Source organism: Papaver somniferum, chromosome 8 (assembly GCF_003573695.1).
Source record: "Papaver somniferum cultivar HN1 chromosome 8, ASM357369v1, whole genome shotgun sequence".
NCBI classification, from domain to species: domain Eukaryota; kingdom Viridiplantae; phylum Streptophyta; class Magnoliopsida; order Ranunculales; family Papaveraceae; genus Papaver; species Papaver somniferum.
The window spans coordinates 29,149,579-29,169,479 of NC_039365.1; the positions used below are offsets into that span (position 1 = coordinate 29,149,579).

The window sequence follows — 19,901 nt, forward strand, 5'->3', positions numbered from 1 at the left end:
TTTTTTTTTTTTTTTTTTTTTTAAATTCAGCTTATATAGCATGTTCTTTGCAGATACATAATGATGCCAAATTAACACCATATTAATAACATAACAGTGTATTGCCGGTTCTCAGCATCCACATAATCAACTTGTATACACATAATATGTGGTCGAACACGTTTCAAGAAGGAAATACTTGTACTCCATCAACTGAAATGGGCATCAAGGCACTGATGACACGTAGTGACAACCAAAGGGCATGCATCTCCATCATCTGCCACGTGACTATCATTACATGGATCCGACGATGCTAAATCAAGGAGCAATGGAGGATAGGGCCATTGCGAAGTACCATAGAAAGACTTATGGGATCACTTTTTACCATCTCACGAGAGACCCAGATCGAATGGCTGAGAGGAAATGAAGATGACACACGCTTCAACAGTTGTCTGAGGCTTGCAGACTGTCCCAATCACCCGCATTGAATACTATGCACCTAGGGCACGTGTCAACACTTCCATGGAGGAGCCAGAGGAGGATCATCGTATCAGCAGGATACCACTGGGGACCATCGGTTCCAAACGAAGATAACATTGGGATGGACACACTTACCAAGAAGATAAGGAAAAGCTGTCTCAGAGAGGAGGATCCCATTCCATAGATCTATAAATACCCAGCTCCACCAAGAGAGAAGGGGTCGGCCAATTTTAGCGAGAGAACTATAGTTCAGGAGAGATAAATTCAAGAGTAAGTATGAATCTAGCATCGTTCCCTACTCAGAGTCACTCGACTATCCATTGTAATCTTACATAATACATAGTGGAAAACCAACCTCGTGGAGGTAGGCCTTAGTGTTGAACCACGTAAATCATCATCTTATTTATATTCTGCACTTATAATCTTCTAGTTTACTCGTTATGCAATGATTAATTCATCATACATACCCTTATGATGCAATACGAGGACGAGCCCGAAGCCTCTGAGTCTTACAAGTATTTATTATATGTCGCATTACATGTACTTCAACTATTTCATTGATTTCACTCATCATGCAAATATTGTTTGTGGACATGAAGACACCATCGTCATTTCCGTGTTCACACTAATAGTGGTTAAGTTTTCAACCTATGAAAGGGTGCCACTTGCTGATTGTTTATTTGTTTATTTCCTTTGACACATGTTGTGTTATGGTTGGTCCTTTCTTTTCTTTCAGTTATTCTGGCAGTATATTAATCTGGCATCTCTGTCTTCTTGTCTTAAGAACTCTTATCTTCTAAAACTACTTTACCTTGGTATCAGAGCAAAAATCTCGATCCAAGTTTTTCTTATCATCAATGGAGTTATATCCAACCTAATTTCTCAGATCCTCTTTCCTTCTATCACTGAATCACTCTATTATTTTTTTAATTTTTGTTTTTCGTTTTCTCTGTGATTCAATTTTTCTAATATGAGAAACCTTATTCTTCCTATAATGGTTACTATAACTCCATTTTAAAAACTACCCTTTAATTAATTAGTTAGTATTATTCATTTGAAACTTACTGAGGATAATTATCTCACCTGGAGATCTTTTGTTTTAGCTTTGTTCAACAAATTTCGTCTCACCAGATATCTTGATGGAACCACCGTATGTCCACCTCAATTTACTTCACGACCTAATGAAGAAAATAATGTCATCAATCCAGCTTATCCCAATTGGCTGGATGAAGACTCAACCATCATTATTCTTCTTAACTCAACTTTCTCTGACTCAGTGGTACCTTATATGGTTGGAGCTACATATGCTCAACAACTATGGCAGAACATTGAAGCAAGATTCTCTCAGGCCTCTGCTACTCATATCATTCAATTGAGGACCAAACTTCAGTCTCTACAAAATATTTTTCATGTTCCTAGTGCATCTTATAAACTCTTATATGTGCACAGATTTACAACAGACAATCACCGCACAATAACCTTTTCCTCTGCTGGTTATTCGTTGCAGGATCTTCCCTCAGCTTAATGGTCTATACCCTATTCAATCTCCAATACTTTCAAAGACATTAAAGCTCTTCACACAAACTGTGTTTCTCCAGATATCTGGCATAGAAGACTGGCACATTCATCCTTTCAAACACTTCAGAAAGTGTTTAGTTCTTTAGACAATAAAAATGTAATGAAACAACCTGTGTTTTGTGAAACTTGTCAACTAGGAAGATCACACAAACAACCATTTACTCTTTCTTCTAGTACTAGCTCTAGACCCCTAGAACTTTTACATATGGATCTTTCGGGTCCTTCTCCTGTTTTATCTAATAGTGGCTACCTATACTATGTCAACATTATAGATGATTTTACTAAATTTTGTTGGTTGTTTCCTCTATATGCTAAATATGATTTTAAATCTGTGTTCTTCACATTCAAAGCTCAAATAGAAAATGTTTTATCTTTAAAAATCAGTACCATAAGGTCTGATGGAGGTGGAGAATCATTAACTCTGAACTTGCCAGCTTTACTGCTCTTCATGGCATTAAGCATGAGGTTACGCAGAAGCTAAGCATAGACATTTACTTGATATTGGTAGGACTTTCTTAATTCAAGCACATCTACCTGAATCTTTTTGGGTTGATGCTTTCCTAACAACCAATTACATTATAAACATATTACCTACAAAATCCATCAATTTTCAATCTCCTTTTGAAAAACTCTTTCACAAAAATCCTAATTATAACAATCTAAAGAGCTTTGGCTGTTCATGTTTTCCTTGGTTAAGACCATATGCTCCTAACAAACTGGCTCCAAGAAGTATGCATTGTGTTTTGCTAAGATACAGTGACAAGCAAAAAGGCTTCAGATGTCTTGAACCAATTTCAGGGAGAGTGTACATCTGTAGACATGTAGTTTTTAATGAAAATGTTTTTCCTTACTCAACTATTTTCACTAATTCTTCACCTAGTTATTGCACTCTTACTCAAGATCATTTTATGTCTAAACATTCATCTGATAGCCCCACAAGTCCATCCACATCTATCACCACAAGTGCTTCTGTCACTTTTGTACCACCTACTTCAACTGTCACTCATGTTGATGACGTGTCAACTGCCCCTCCTATCACCAATGCTCATAGCATGCTTACTAGAGGCAAATCTGGTATATTTAAACCAAAAACATTCTCAGCCACTGCTCATCCTATCTCTCCTGATATTCTAACAAAATATCTACCATTACACCCACCTGCTTTACTCAAGCTTACAGGGATCCTAAGTGGAGAAAATCTTTAGTAACAGAACATACAACACTGAAAGATGCTGGCACTTGGACACCAGAAGCTCCATCACCCAACCAAAATGTGATAGGTTGTAAGTGGGTCTTTAGAGTAAAAAAAAAATGCAGATGGCACAATTGAAAAACTTAAATCCAGACTTGTGGCTAAGGGATTTCATCAGCAAGAGGGTCTGGACTACAATGAGACATTCAGTCCTGCAGCTAAGCCTACAACAATAAGATTGCTTCTTTCTTTAGCAATTCACTTCAAATGGAAAATCACGCAACTTGATGTTAACAATGCCTTTTTGCATGGGAATCTTCAAGAAGAGGTGTTCATGCAACAACCACCTGGTTTTGTGGACAAAGATCACCCAAATTATGTTTGCAGGCTTCAAAAATCTATCTATGGCCTAAAACAGGCACCTAGGGCCTGGTATGACAAACTTCATGCTGCACTTTTAGCACCTGGCTTCAAAGCTTCATCTGCAAATACTTCTTTGTTTGTTCTCACATCTGATAAGCTTATCCTTGTTGTGCTCATTTATGTGGATGACATTCTTGTTACTGGGAATTCTGCTTCTAGCTGTGCTACTCTGATTGCTTCACTCAGCAAACAGTTTCCCATTAAAGATTTAAGAGACCTACATTTCTTCTTGGGCCTTGAGGTAAAAAGAAATTCACATGGACTTTTTCTATGCCAAACCAAGTATGTTATTGATCTTCTACATAAATTCAATATGGTTGGTGCAAAGATCTGTTCAACTCCTACCTCTTCAAGTCAAAAGTTAAGTGCACATGATGGTGACATTCTTTTCAATCCTACTGAATATAGATCCTTAGTTGGGGCTCTGCAATATCTAACATGGACAAGACCTGAACCGTGCTTATCAGTAAATCAAGTCTGCCAATTCGTGCATCAACCTACTACAACTCATATGATTGCAGCAAAGAGAATTCTCAGGTTTGTTAAAGGCACACTTGATCATGGCTTATTTTTCACCTAGGGATTGCAGGTTCTTCAGGGGTTTAGTGATGCTGATTGGGCAGGTTCACCTGATGACAGAAAGTCTACCTATGGTTTCTGTCTATTCTTTGGAAATAATCCAATATCCTGGTCTTCAAAGAAACAAGCCACAGTTGCAAGATCCTCTACTGAGGATGAATACAGGGCTCTTGCTCAAGCCTCTGCAGAATTAGTTTGGATATGTCAGCTATTACAAGATCTTCACATCTTTCTAGATGTGCCTCCTCATCTATCCTGTGACAACATCAACTCCCTATCCTTAGCATCTAATCCAGTATTTCACATCAAAATGAAACACATGGCTTTAGACTTTCACTTTGTAAGGGAACTTGTGCATCCCATGAATTTGAAAGTCTCCTACATCTCCACTATATACCAGATTGCAGACATCTTTACAAAGGGGCTGCATGGACCAAGATTTGCATTGCTCAAAAATAAGCTGAGTGTTCTGAGTCTTCCTTCACATCTCCAACAGCTCAGCTTGAGGGGGTAATAGTGGTTAAGTTTTCAACCTATGAAAGGGTGCCACCTGCTGTTTGTTTATTTGTCTATTTCCTTTGACATTTGTTGTGTTATGGTTGGTCCTTTCTCTGCCAGTCTTCTTGTCTGTAAGAACTCTTATCTTCTAAAATTACTTTACCTCACACAACTGATGAAGCATCCTGCATAGGATAAGTAGAAGCAACAAACAGGCACGAAATTTGAGAGGTTCAGCGGTAATTCGTTTTTAAAGTTAGACTGTGAAACGTTTAAGGCTAGCTAGAAATCTGTCCCAAAGGTACAATGCTCATCTGGAATTCACATTGTAAACAAAATTGAGGTACACTTTAGGATCACATCTATCGTGCATAAGAACCATATAATAACTGTAGATGTCTTCAAGTTACTGTAGGGAGTTGGGACTCAGGTCAGGTAAATCAGTCCAAAACAACTACTATCCATGTCGAACTGAGCCAGATTCTTAAGCTTGATCGTTTTTGTTCATTCATCACTCCACTCTTTTGTACTGGTCATCCTCTATATAAGTTAAAACAGATATTTCACAATGTTGCTCAATTATTAAGGCTGCTCATTTTTCCAGTAACGTTGTTCAAATTCACAACACAGTACCTTAATTTGTCTATATACACAAATCAGTTTGTAGGTTTCTAATATGAGCATAAACCATTACCAACGCGATAAGCAAATGATGGATGTACAATCTCTCCTTGTGGTACTGCAGCAATGGTTAAGAGAAGCAATAGCACACTATTCAACTTTACACTTACTATCAGTCTCATTTCTAATACTTGCATTATCTATTTTACTTCTGTTTAAGACCCACAAAGTTTGCTCATTATCAAAATCACCCAATACTATAAACTACCACCTTCTCCACCGACGATTCCGATAATTGGTAACCTTCATCAAATAGGAACATTAGCTCATCAATCCTTCCGACATCTTTCTCAAAAGTATGGTCCATTGATGCTATTACACTTGGGCCAATCGCCAACTCTCATAGTTTCCTCCGCGGAAATGGCAAAAGAGATATTGAAAAACCAAGATCTTGTCTTTGCAAATAGACCTTCTAGTACCGCTACGAAGGCGTTATTCTATGGATGTACTGATATTGGTTTTGCACCTTACGGCTAATACTGGAGGCAAGTGAGGAAGATTTGCGTTCTAGAGCTATTGAGTGTAAAAAGGGTTCAATCATTGAAGAACGTGAGAAAAGAAGAAGTCGACGCTGTAATCCAGAAGATATCGAGTTCATGTTCCTCAATGGAAGAGGGAGAAGTAGTAATTAATCTTAGTAAATTACTGCTAACTCTGGCAAACAACATAGTTTCAAGGTGTGCTCTTGGTGCTAAGTACGAAAGTGTTGATGAAAACAAATTCGGCCAACTGTCAAGAGATGTTTTCAGGTTGCTCGGAGCTTTTAGTTTTGGTGATTACTTTCCATCTTTAGGTTGGTTGGATGTTGTTAGTGGATTAACAAGTAAGCTTAAGAAGGTGTCTCAAGAACTTGATGCTTTCTTTGACCAAGTCATTGACGAGCATCTACTTCGTCATTCCAAATTACAAGATGGTCATGGCCAAGTAGAAGATATGAATAAACTAGACTTGACGGATATTCTGCTCCTTTCTCGGAAGGACAATCCAAATATCTCTCGCGATAATGTTAAAGCAATAATCCTGGTTGAACTTCTCACTCTCCTCAAATGTTTTCCTAGCATATATACTCGTTCACTAATTATTATTATTAAGTCAATCATATTTCTTTGTCACTACCAGGATATATTTACGGGTGGAACCGATACAACAGCGACAATCATGGAATGGGCAATTGCGGATCTTATTAAAAATCCGAAAGTGATGAAAATAGCTCAAGATGAGGTGAGAAGAGTAGTGGGAAACAAATGTAAGTTAGAAGAGGAGGACATTAAACAAATGGACTATCTGATATGCATTGTAAAAGAGATTTTACGACTACATTCACCTGTACCTACTTTAGCTCCAAGAGAATCATCCAAGGGTACCCAAATAGGGGGCCACAATATCCCTCCGCGCACCATAGTTTACATCAATGTGTGGGCAATTCATAGAGATGCTAAACTTTGGGACGACCCAGAAGAGTTTCTCCCTGAGAGATTTATTAACAACCACATCGATTTTATGGGCCAAGAATTTGAATTCCTTCCGTTTGGGTCAGGAAGACGAGGCTGTCCAGGAATATTGTTTAGCCTCACGGTTGTTGAGTACGGTCTTGCCAATCTCCTGTACTACTTCATCTGGGAACTTCCTGCTGGTGACAAAAGAGAGGACCTTGACATGACTGAAGCTTTCGGTCTTACGGTTAATAAGAAGACCCCTCTTAACGTTGTTCCGGAAATATATGCATCGCCTCGGCTTGACGATGGAACAAATTAATAGTCACGCTTGTGAAAACAGTTTGTATATTTGAATCTGTTGACCATCGTATCGAACTGGCTCTCTTTTAGTAATAGAGAAAGTATAGTATTGCATGCATATGCATCTTTCTTTTAAATGTAATATATACGATATCCCGTTTTGTTAATTTGTCAGAAAAGTTAAGAAATATGTTTCTGTTTTGTGTTTATAAATTCATTTTTTTTATTTCATGTTTCATTACCGTCGAGCAGCAAAAACTGTCTCTGATGGATTTTGCTAAGCAAGACTCACTTAGGGTTGCAACAAATTTGGGCAATAGGACCATTAATTTGGTTCCCAAGATACTTAATTGCCCAACCATAACAAGATTTTTCCTTCCTTAGAGCTCCACTCCTGGTGATGTCTACTAACTGTTGTGGTTGATTCAAATCGGATGTTGTGTTTGAGAATTAAAATTTATTAAAAATTACTCATATATTAGAAATTCAAAATTAATACGTATTAAGAATTATTTGACGAATACAATATTCTGTCAAAATGATATCCAGAGATAATATTTAGGTTTAAAATCTGTCAATCATCTTGTCCGCCTTGACTTGAGGATTCAATTTTGCAAGCGTTTCTCTTCCGACTCCCTTGTAGTCGAATTCACATGAATGCTTCTCAGGGTAGCGGTGAGCTGAGCAGAAAACTAGTCCACACTTGCACTTGATCCCTGTCAATCCCAGTTTCTTGTTACAACTAAAACATCTATTCTTCGCTACTGTACCACTTTCTCCATTACTACTGGATGTTGGTGAATCTGATGATGCTGAACTTGGCGAAGCCGTAGTCTCGTATGCAACACTAGAATCACTCGAGCCAACTGATTCTGCTTGGGTTGTAAGATCTATCTTAGGGTTTGCAGATTTCTCGAAAGCCGCTTCGGCTAAAACTGATTGTTCATCTGCCTTGAGTTGATCCCTATAGCACTTGCTACATAAGTTCATATTGGCTGCTGTTCCGAAAAATCCACATCTGTTTACACAAAGTATACGTGCTTCACATCCACTAAAACTGTCTTGTGATGCCATCCTTGATTTAGATAGTACAGGAAAAAAATCTTAAGAGGAAAAAAAAATCGTAAGAGAAGTCTGATAGTAAAAAAAATCTTAAGAGGTGTGTATTTTATAATAGCATGGCCATGGGCTCATGTACTTATAGTTGTACAATAAATACCGCTTCCTCGTTAGATTAGGAATTAGGATTTCCTATCTCAAAGCACTTAAATTTTAGAAGTAGACGTGTATTTATAGTAGTGGTACAATAAATACTGTTTCCTTATTAGATTAGGAATTAGGATTTCCTATTCCGAAACACTTAAATATTTTAGAACTGGACGTGTAGTATTCTCTTCTAAATTATTGTTTTATACTTTTAATATTTAAACTCTTAATTTAGGAATGATCTCAAATTCTCAATAGATTTCGGAAAAGTGGCTTGGTTTTGAAATTGCATCTCAATTTTAGTCTCCTACTGAGATAGGTACCTCTGGTACAACAGATGGAGAGAAGATGTATGTTGTTTCAATGAAAAAATTCAGTGATGAGTGATGGATCGTGGACTGATGAACTCAAATTTCAACCAAGTCTACTGCAGACCTTGTCTTGTAAAAGATCAAGTAATTGTTCGCAAGTATCGAACCACCAATGAATAAATACTTCATGTGAGTTTACGGTAGAGCAAGTGCATAAAAATTATGAATTATCGTGCATTCCGTGTACAAGCATGGATGTTTTTTTTTCTTTTTTTTTTCTTTGCAGTAGATGGATAAACAGGGTACAAGACTTTGAAGCAGTATATTGCAATAAAGGTCCTTCTTGAACAGAAAACGTTTCCGTCTGGATGATACACGTCAAACGGTAACAGCCGATGACCAAAGCTGGCCTTGATTATATCAAGGTACACTTGGACATTTTCCGCAAATTAACAGTATATTAATGTGGATACTTGACTGCGATACTATACAGACTTTGTGTGTGTTTTTCAAGGATATAACTATCGATGAAAGAAATAGCATCTTATCTTAAACAAAACTGCCTAACAAGTTGGGTCACACCCATCGTGCACATGGACCCTAGAAACTTTAGCTTGATTGTTCTGGTTCATTCATCACTTTCACCCCTTTGTATTGATCATTCTCTACAAGTTAAACTAGATATTTTACAAAAATTGCTCAATTATTGATGCTCAGTGTCCCAGTCACCATGCCCAATTTTACAATATAATACCTTAATTTTCTTGACATAAGCAAATCAGTTTGTAGGTTTTTAGCTTGTATCATTATAAATCATCATTAGCGCAACTAACAAAGGATGGATGTACCATCTCTCCTTCTATTGCTGCAGCAAAGATTAAGAGAATCAATAAAAGAGTATTCAAACCTACACTTGCTATCAGTCTCATTTCTAATACTTGCCGTATCTGTTTTACTTCATAGAATTTGTTCTCTGTCAAAAAGATACAATACTTATAAACTACCACCTTCTCCACCGAGGTTTCCGATAATTGGTAACCTTCATCAAGTAGGAGCGCTAGCTCACCGATCCTTCCGAGATCTTTCACAAAAATATGGCCCCTTGATGTTACTACACTTGGGTCAATCGTCAAGTCTCGTAGTATCTATTAGAGATATTGTGCATGTATGTGTTAAGTGTGTGAGTCAATACAGCTGTCATAAGTCAATTGGTCAAGTATTGACCTATCTGTAATAAGTTCTCCTGTTTGTCTGTAATAGCTTTAAATAAGCTTTGTAAAAACTCTAACAGGTAATCTGATTCATCAATAATAAACACAAGTTCTCTCTCTGACAATGGCGAAAAACTGGTTCAAGAAACTACTTTACAACATGAAAATATTAGTTCTCTTGAAGATACTGTTAGAGAAGACTCAATTAGAGAAAATCATTTAATCAGGGATCATTCATCAGAAATAAACAACTTTCGTATTAAAAAAGAGAAACTTGTTACATCTCTGCAACTTTCCCAAGAACAGTGTAACATCCTGAAAAAGGAAAACTCTGTTTTGATGATTAAGTCATCTTCTACACCATCTCCTAATACTCACAAGGTTTTACCCAGTATAAAGAAAAATATCTACAAGGAAGTACCTACTGAGAGTCACTTGCAAAATGTGCACCTGAAGGATGAAGGTTTGGATTAAGACAATCATGTCTCAAAACCACGATGTTGTTCTTTATGTGGAAAAAGGAATCACTATGAAATACATCAAATGGTAACGGCGGCAAATGGTAACGGCAACAAACCGTGAAGGATGAAGGTTTGGGTTAAGACAATCATGTCTCCTAATACTCACAAGGATGAAGGTTTGGGTTAATGCAGCCCTCCTTGAACTGAAGAATTTTTGGCGTTATGAAATACATCAAATGGTAACGGCGACAAACCTGGCCTAATTCATTATGTCAACGTACAATTTTCACTTTTGTTATCACATCGCACTTGTTTTTTAATTTTTAGTTGAGGGGATCCCTTCATACTTCTATTATCACATAATCTCACATGTTGGAGATCATTTTTGCGAATGAAAACCAGACCGTAATGGATTTGAAACTAATATTTTGGGGATATATTACTATTACATAGATCTACGTTCCCACGGAAAATCAGCGTACTATAACACCATCGTCTACTATTTTGAAAATGAACCGTTGAAAATCAACGGATTTCTGGCCGTCAAAATTATGACCGGTAGATTATGAGGTTTTATATTTCGGAGTGTGCTAATTTTTGGTAGATATGTAGAACCTGGTAAGAGGAACATATTCTCAAAATATTAGCTTCGAATCCGTTACGGTTTGATTTTTATTCACAAAAATAACGTTCAATATATGAAATAATATGATAATATCTTTCCTCTTTTTAGTTTAGCTTATATAGCGTGTTAAGTGCAGCACCCAATGACGCAAATTAACATTGTATTACTACTAGTATACACAGTGCGCATCTGGCACTCTGAACAAAGGCGTGGTCCAGCCTGCTCGATTCGTCCTACTTAGGTAAACCGAATAGATCATACCTTGCACCATCCATGGAAAAAATGAACGGAAAATGGGTCATTTGTCCAAATATTTCTAAAACATGGTTCAAATGGACGAGTAAAAATTATTATCAGTGAAATGGACACTAAAAAATTAGCAAGGATGAAACTGGATTCATCCAGACTTAAACTTAAAAAATAGCAAGGATAAAACTGGATGCATCCCGATGTAAATTAAAAATAAAAAAAAGTATTTAAAAATGGGTAGGATGAAACTGTTTACATCCTGGTTATTTTTACATTTTTGTCCATTTAAACAATATCAAAATCTAAATGTCCTTTTCACCCAGGAATTATTGATTTTGGTCTTTTTAACCAATTTTGTGAAAAATGAATTACCAACTAGCAGTGAAGGAAGAAAGTTACAACTGACAAGTAGGAACAAAGAACCAATCACCCGCTACCACAATTGTAGTTGCAGGAAATCCTACAACTACACCCTTAATGAAATCTATAGAAGAGCTCAAGTAATCATCATAAAATTCATAAGAACATTCACTGGATCTTTAATTTGGATCAAAATAACAAGAAAACTCTAACTTGGAGAACAAACAATATTTCTCTCTCTCCTAGATTCCCTGTCTAAACTCTCAAAAAGATACGGCTGTCAACGGTAGCTATCAGAACGGATAATGGCTATACCGCATCCGTTACCGTTAATTCTACCGGATATCCGCTATCCTATAAAATCCGACGGATATTGAAATTTTCATTCGATAACCGTTCCGTTAAGAGTAACGGATATTCGATAATATCCGTTAATTATCCGTTTCTGATAATAAATCAAAAATAATTGAATAGTAATTTGGGCAATAGTTGAAATGTCGAATAAAGACTTTTAAGTAATGCAGTCTGCAGATCCTTTTCTTACAAAAAGAAATGAAAAGAACAACTGAACAAACAGAGTATCTGTTCTGCTGTTCATTCAAAAAAAAAAAAACAAGGATATACAAAAAGTTGAAGTTCCTTGTCCTTGGTCAGTTGATCTTATCACACATCTATGACTTCCTCGGATTCTTTTTTTCTTCTTCCATGCTATCCCCTCCTTATAAACATACCTGCAAAACGATGAAATGAGTTAGTTTGTAGTAAACAAAAATATACATAACAAGGGATGCAAAATTCAGCAAGAGAGCAACAAAATATACAGGAAAAGGAAGAATGGTTTTATGATAATCATCCACCCAAGGAAATCTCTCATTTCTTGTGATAATCATCCACCCAATTCTCAAGAATCCAATAGCAAGCACCAAATATCATCGGCTAATTTGCAAAATCTAAAAATAAGTCCCCGAGGAATGATACCATTTCTGGTCATCAAATTGTTTTGTATGCTAAATTGTTTGTAGTTTTTTCACTCCCTCACTTGTCTGTACAATACCCTCTGTAGTATTGTTTGCTTCTGATTTTGGACTTGGTTGGGGATTCTATGCTTCTGGTTCTGGTTGGTGACGTTTTCTCAATGATGATGCACTTGCTTCGTTCTTCTGAGTGCAGGAATTTGATCAACGAACATTATTGGATGCTATATTTGACATTGACACTGACATACAGTAAAACCGACAAAGAATAAAGAAACTCCCAAGTCAATTATGAGTTTATCAAAAAGACAATGTATATCCAAGTATGAATTCTAAAACACCAGGGCCTAATTCCTCATAGCATATGATCTGTACATCTACATCATACATGAAAAGATTGAATTTCTGAATTATCACTTCATACCCTAACCACAACATCAATGTATAATCTTTAAATCACCAAACCCAATCTTTAATTTCTTCTTCTTTATCACTAAATCGCAACATTAAAATCAAAAACCCTACTTAAGAGATTAGAGTGGAAGATTGAATACCTTACTGTAAATACACCTGCTCAAATATCTGAAAAAACAATCATGTGCTTAAATCAAACAAAGTAAGAAATTAAGGAACAATTGTTAAGAAAATGCAAAATCAAACAACAATCCTGTGCTTAAATCAAACAAAGTAAGAAACAAACTTACTGTGTTGGCTTTGGAGGAAGAGATGCTGATGAATTGAAAAAAAATCAAAGTTTTCGGTGGTCCGGTGGAAGAAATCTTCTCTGAGACTCAGTGCTGCCGCTGCTAGTAAAAGTAAAACACTAAAATCTCTTATCTATACGACTCTACTCCTTCTATTTTAGTAAAACCTAAACTACAATATGGTATACAAAATTACATATATACCCTAACTATCGGATACGGGATAATTATCCGTCGGATACTAACTCAACCGTATCCGTTTCATTAAGAGGTAATTATCCGATAAGATTATCCGTTACCGATACCGATATCCGATAAGTCGGGTAATATCCTAACTATTCGAACGAACTCGAACGGATAACGGATATTCGGGTATCCATTGACATCCCTACAAAAAGATCTCTCGAATACAAGGTCGCTCGATCCTTTATATGGGGATTTACATAGTGGATGACAGCTAATAAAGCCCTTATTTTCGGATCTGGCGTGCGTCATTGACGCACGCTTACATTGACTCTTTTCGCACGTGCTCTATAATATCGCATGGCTCTTCACACTTTTCTCATGACTAAGCTCGACGTCATCTGTTACGTCATTATGGATGTATTGTATGCGGTTGTCTTCGCTCAATCCCGATGGTCGTTATTTCGCATGTCTAATAGGTGTGCGGTATTTTACTCCTACATTTTGCCTCTTCTCATATCGTTCTTTTGACAAAGGGAGCGATATGAGAAATTCCAATTTACTTTGCCGCACCCATTCACCTTTTTGTATTCTTTCCTGCCGACATATTTCCTTAATTTAAGCATGTCAACTTACGCGTGTCTTTTCATCCACTCGTTATCTGACACTTCTCTTGTAACCGCTTTTTCCTGTCCGTTCATTTTCAATCATCGCATTAATTAATGGGGTTAATATCTTGGGAATTGGGAGTAAATCTTTTATTTACTCTCAGTCTTCTTCTTTCTTCTTTTTTTTACCCTTTCTTCCCCCTCTCTGCAACTATTTTTCTAATTTCGTTGTTATTTTTCTGATTCAACTTTAAAATTAATCACAATCTTACTGATAGACACATTTTTGTGTCTAATTTGTACTCAATGTCTGTGTTGTTGGAACTCTATTTTTGTACTAATATTGTGTTTTTATGTTTGTTTAGGTATTTTTGGAGAAAATACCCTTGTCTAGAAAGAGTTGCTCAAAAAGTGATGATTTACACCCCGGAGAAAAGTACTAAAGGCACCCCAGAAATGTCCTGGAGGCGCCCCAGAAATGTACCGGAAACGTCCCAGAAATGTCCCGGAGAAAACCAGAAAAATTACTTTTTCAACCCAAGAATTACTATTTCAGCCCAAATTACTAAGGGGACACAAAGACAGGATAGGGGGACAACCCTTTTCTTATTCAAATTTCAAACTTTATTTTGGCGGGAAATGTTCTTCACATCTGCATGAATTTTTGATTTGAATTCTTGGGCTGTTTTGAAGAGATTCAACACCCGAAATCCATTGGGCTGGACTTGAGTACACTAAACAGAGTTAGTACAAGCAATTTAATCGATCAACTTGGGCTAGAATAGGAGAACAAAGTAAACAGAGACGTGAGAATATTTTCAGAATATTGGATTCTGTTGGAGGATATACGTGCGTTATGAGAAGATATACAGCTGGGATTCGAATATATCCAGATTAGGAAGGATTCAGAGAGTTTCAGAAGCCAAGAGAATATTTGGTAAACACGATTTCGATTAAACAGGAAAAAAATCAAAAATATTATTCTCGCGTCTGCAAAGAATTGAAGAGAAGATTATATGGAGTTATGATGGAAGATATCGATGTTGTTGGGTATAAATAGCTCACTGAGGTCAAGGAGAAAGGGGTCGAGAGTTGGGAGGAGAGAAGGAACGCTGCAGAATCGAGAACCATGATTTCTCTCTGCTGCTGCTGCCATTGATGAAGATGAAAAACACGAAGAACAGACTCGCAGCAGCAGTCGTTTATCAACAGTGTCTAAGACGCAACACGTGGGTCGTAGTTCGTCGTACAACAGCAGTTATCATTTATCGTTCTTCTTGTAACAGCTGAACAACGCCTTTGCAACAGTTATTTCTGTTGCGATTTTTCTGTTCAATTGTTTTACACCTTTTCATCATTTGTAAACCACTTTTTGAGCAATAAATAATTATTTTGAGAGCATTTTTACTATGATGATCTAAAACCCAACACTGGGACGACGGAGGAGGCCAAACTTCATACTTGGGGTAATTTCATTAATTCTTTTTAAGACTTTTGCATTAATTTAAAATTGAAATATGATTTTAATTAATTGGTTGTTATTTAATTTGATGATGTATGCTTGGCTTAGGTGTTTTGATACATCATGCTTAGGACTTACAATCAATGTTTTGAAAATCTACTTTGGCAAAATAAGAGTCCATATAATTTATGTTTTGAGCGATTATTGTTGAGAATAAATCATTGACCCCTATGTTATGAAAATTGGCCGAATCATTAGTCCCAGTACCTCTCGCTCATTGTGACAAATATTGTGTACATATTTTTATTTTTAAATCTTTACAAGTCCGAGCAACGAACTTTTACTACCACTTTCAAAACTATAACAAAATGGCGCCGCTGTCGAGAGTTTGGGGTCGATAGGAGGAGTGTAGAATCCATAGGAATTGAGAGAAAAATTAACAGAGAAACTGCTGCTGCTGCTGCTCTGAAGAACAAGGAATCGGCCACGGTTTCTTCATCCAAATCGCAACAGTTTCTTCATCTTCGCAACAGCATATTCAGCCACAGAACTTTATTTTCCGTCACCATTTGTTTCTCTGTAACAGTCCAACATCGTCTTCGCAACAGGAACTGCTGTTGCGATTTCTCTGTTGCATTTTTTACTCATTTGTAATCAACTTTGGAGCAATAATAATATATTTTGAGATTATGATTAATATGAGGAGCTAAACCCCAACACTGGGGTGATGGAGGAAGCCTTATTTCACACTTGGGTAATTATATTTAATTCTTCTCATGACTTTTGCACTAATTTTAATTGAAATTATGATTTGAAAAAATTAGTTGTCATTTGATTTGATGCGGCATGCTTAGCTTAGATGATTTGATGCCTCATGCATAACATTTACATCTAATATTTGGAGAATTTATCTTGGCAAAATAAGAGTCAATATATTTTATATATTTACTGAGCTATAATTGTTAAAAGAATCATTATTTGAACCTTAAGAAATGAATTCGGTGGAATCCTAAACCCCAGTACCTCTTGCACCATTGATAATATTTTTGTGTATATAATTTTTATAAATCTAAAAATCCTTCACCTTCACAAGTCCGAGTTTGAACGATACCCCTTACCACTACAACTACAACCCACATTAAATTTTTAATCATTTTGGCGCCTCCGACGCGGGTTTGTGCTTAGGTAGAATTTTTACGTTTATTTTTTTTTATTATTTGTTCCTTTTTACTTTGTCTTTTTGTCTTTGGATTACAGGTTCGAAGTGGAGCACTAAGGACTTGGAGAGGAAAAAGCTTAAAGTGAAAAGCGAAAAGAGAAGAAAAAAGGACAATTTTAGGATTTAATTTTTAATTTTTAATTTTTAATTTTTTTAGAGTGTGTGAGGAAAACTGTAATTTTTTTTTTTTATTTATTTTGGACTTTAAACAATTGGACTTTGCTTTTTTTTAAACCTTACGGAAGGGTATTATTATTAAAAAAAAATTATTATATAAACTGTGTGCAGGGAAGGACGACGATTACTATATCGTCTCGGCCCCTCGGGTTCGCACACGACATAGGAGTCGTGGCCCGAGTCGACGACAACGGTTCATCGCCCGTCTGGTACGGGAGGTAAGTCCAATCGAAACACCCGCGAATCTCCTGCAAGCGGGTTACTGTCTGCCTTAAGGTGATAATTGTTTGAGGACGAACCAGACTGTCTTTATTTTCCTACTAAAGGGAAAGGCCTGGCCTAAACAAGATAAGGGTTCGGATTTCATCACCGTTCTCTTCTTGCCCGCCTTAGGAAAACGAAACCGAACGCGAACCTAAGCTTTAAAATTTGGAATAGAACGAGACCGATAGGGTAACAAGCTTAATAGGAAACTCGTTCGAAAAATATTGGTTGCTCTTTAAGCACACTCCAAAGTTCATGATGGTTTTTGTAAGTTGAATGCGTGACTGCGCTGCCTTGTGATAGCGGTGAGGCCTTGGGTATCAAAGCTCCACTGATCTTCCCTCGCCTCAATTCAACTTACTTTGACTCGGATTGATTCCAGAGGGGTTTTCTCAAATTGCAACGAATTCCCTTTCGAAAGATAGAAGCTGGTCTAGAAACAATCTAAGTGGAGCCATCATGCTTTTTGTTTGCTAGAAATCTTTAGGTTTGTTTTGGTGGAGTCGAGTCGGCCTTGTTTGTGGTTGTGTAGAATTCCATTGCAATTAAGAATGTCGAACTGGTATGATAGAAGCCAATACAATGAGTATCGATCTGAATTTGAATATGTACATCATCATTTTTATGACCATGGTGGGAATAGTAGTTGGGAACGCCAACCTTTTCAAGGTTATGGTTCATACCATGGTGAGCCCAATTACTATCCACACATGCATCAGTCTTACGAGCAAGAAGATTATAGTACTAGTTCTTCGTCTCTAGAGGATACAATCAAACTATTGAAAAGTAGTCCTTTTTATGATCCTTCTGATAATTCCCCTTTACTAGAGTCAACACGTAAGTTAGCTGAGTCGACGCGTAAGTTAGCTGATATGAATAGTATAATTATAGACGAAAGAACTACAATAATGAGTGAACCTTCTTTAGAAGACCACCTCAAGCGGATAGCTGAGACGAACGAAAGAATTGCTCGAAATTACTTGAATTGCCAATATAGTGTATCCAATAATACCCTTGAGAATGAAGATAGTTATTTACACAATCAAGAGAACGAGGTTATAATTGGTAACACTACTTATTTAGATAAGGTTCAATCATCTTCGTACTATTATGATGATGAGGATAGTAGTGATGAAGAATCTGAAATATGTAGGCATAGTGATCAGGAATCTAGTAATCCAATTGAGCTTTATAGTGATTATATTATTTCTACTTCAAATCCAAATAAATTTTATGATTATTCACCTATTAAAGAGGACGAAGATTTGATTAGGAATACCACCGTTTTAGACGATGTAGTATTTCCTTTTGATTACGAAGCCGATAGTGGTTTAGAGGAACGGGTTTATTCTGAAAATGTTGTTTTAGAGTCTAGCGACTCAGAAACAATAATTTTGAATGAAGAACATAGACTCGTAGAGATGAGTAAAGATGCACTACCTGATAAAAACTTAGAAGAATCAATTGACCACTTCCAAGAATCTGATGATCTAGAAATTAGGGAGATTGTGACTAGTCTATCTAGAGACACTGAAAACTCTAAGTTTGGGGGTGATTATCACTTTCCTAGTGCTTTACCTTTAACTCTCAGAAAGTCCCCTCACATAGGACTTAATATCCATGCCTCAACCATCTTACAAGATTATCTTCATACTAGGTTTCTCGAACCTAATGATGTCCTGAAAAAAGTTCAGTCGTTAGAAACCCATCCTCTAGTTGATGTGGTCTGCCCAGGCTATGATACCCAGATTGACTTTGTTTCCCACCAAATAGTTTTCTTCCAATTGTGGGAACGTATAGATTTCAAATGTGTCACTTATTAAGTTCTGAGACTAAGCCTAAGTACTTTAGGAAATTAGAATCGACACATTTGCTTCAGAATGACCACTACTCTGACTGTGGTCAACTTTGTAAGTCATACCTAATTGACTTAGAGGATCCTAAATTATTTAGGTTATTTTGTGACTCCAGGTTCTTATCTGAGTTTTTCCAGACTCTAGGACCTAATAATTTGGATCCTACCTATGGGGAAATGCATCCGAGGAAAATAGTCTATTTAGACCCCTTCATAGAACCTGAACCTGAACCGCAATTAGCGATAGTTATCCAGAAACTAGATAAGGGCATGCTAGTCTTGTACATTTTCTTGGTTGACTGCAATTTCCTTTTGTCAGCTCTTTTTGGTTTTAAAGACCCACAGTTATTCCGGCTACTGTTATACGGTTCGAGTTGACTAAACCTTTTCTAAGTCTGGCTGAAGACTTTAAACTTAGCACTTTTTGGGAGGTAACCCCATCTCATGCAACACGGTAATATCCTTCCTTAACTCTTTTGCTTCAAATAGTAACCGTTTCTCCTTGTTCATGCTTTTAATTTCATCTTTAGAACATTGAGGACAATGTTAGATTTAAGTTTGGGGGTATGGGAGAAACTTTTTAGTTGCAATAAATAAACTCCAGAGCCTAGAAATTTATGCGTATTAAGGATAACACTAACCAATCTAAGTGGATGGAAACATTTTTGTTTTAGGAGTTGAGGAACCAATCTGACTAGATGGAAACATCTATAGAGTCTATTCATAAAAGCACAGAGCTCAGGTGTTAGAAATAACATGATAGTTTCGCCATATCTTGTCGAGTCCTTTTCACTTTCTATTTTTAGTTTTCTTTTGTTTCAAGTGATTTGGTGGGGCACACGATTCAAGTTGTTACCTTTGCTAGGGTGAAATAGAGTGACTGAGT

The 19,901-nt window shown here is 36.7% G+C and overlaps 1 protein-coding gene and 1 pseudogene across 1 annotated transcript; one reads left to right on the forward strand and one right to left on the reverse strand.

Moving 5' to 3' along the window:
- The first annotated feature begins 5,569 nt into the window (after window positions 1–5,569).
- LOC113306198 lies at window positions 5,570–7,298 on the forward strand (annotated as a pseudogene).
- A 304-nt stretch (window positions 7,299–7,602) lies between these two features.
- LOC113306644 (zinc finger A20 and AN1 domain-containing stress-associated protein 1-like) lies at window positions 7,603–8,392 on the reverse strand. The gene has a single exon (XM_026555557.1). It carries the CDS (start codon window positions 8,218–8,220, stop codon window positions 7,711–7,713), a length of 510 nt encoding a protein of 169 aa, XP_026411342.1. The 5' UTR covers window positions 8,221–8,392; the 3' UTR covers window positions 7,603–7,710.
- Window positions 8,393–19,901: the final 11,509 nt, after the last annotated feature.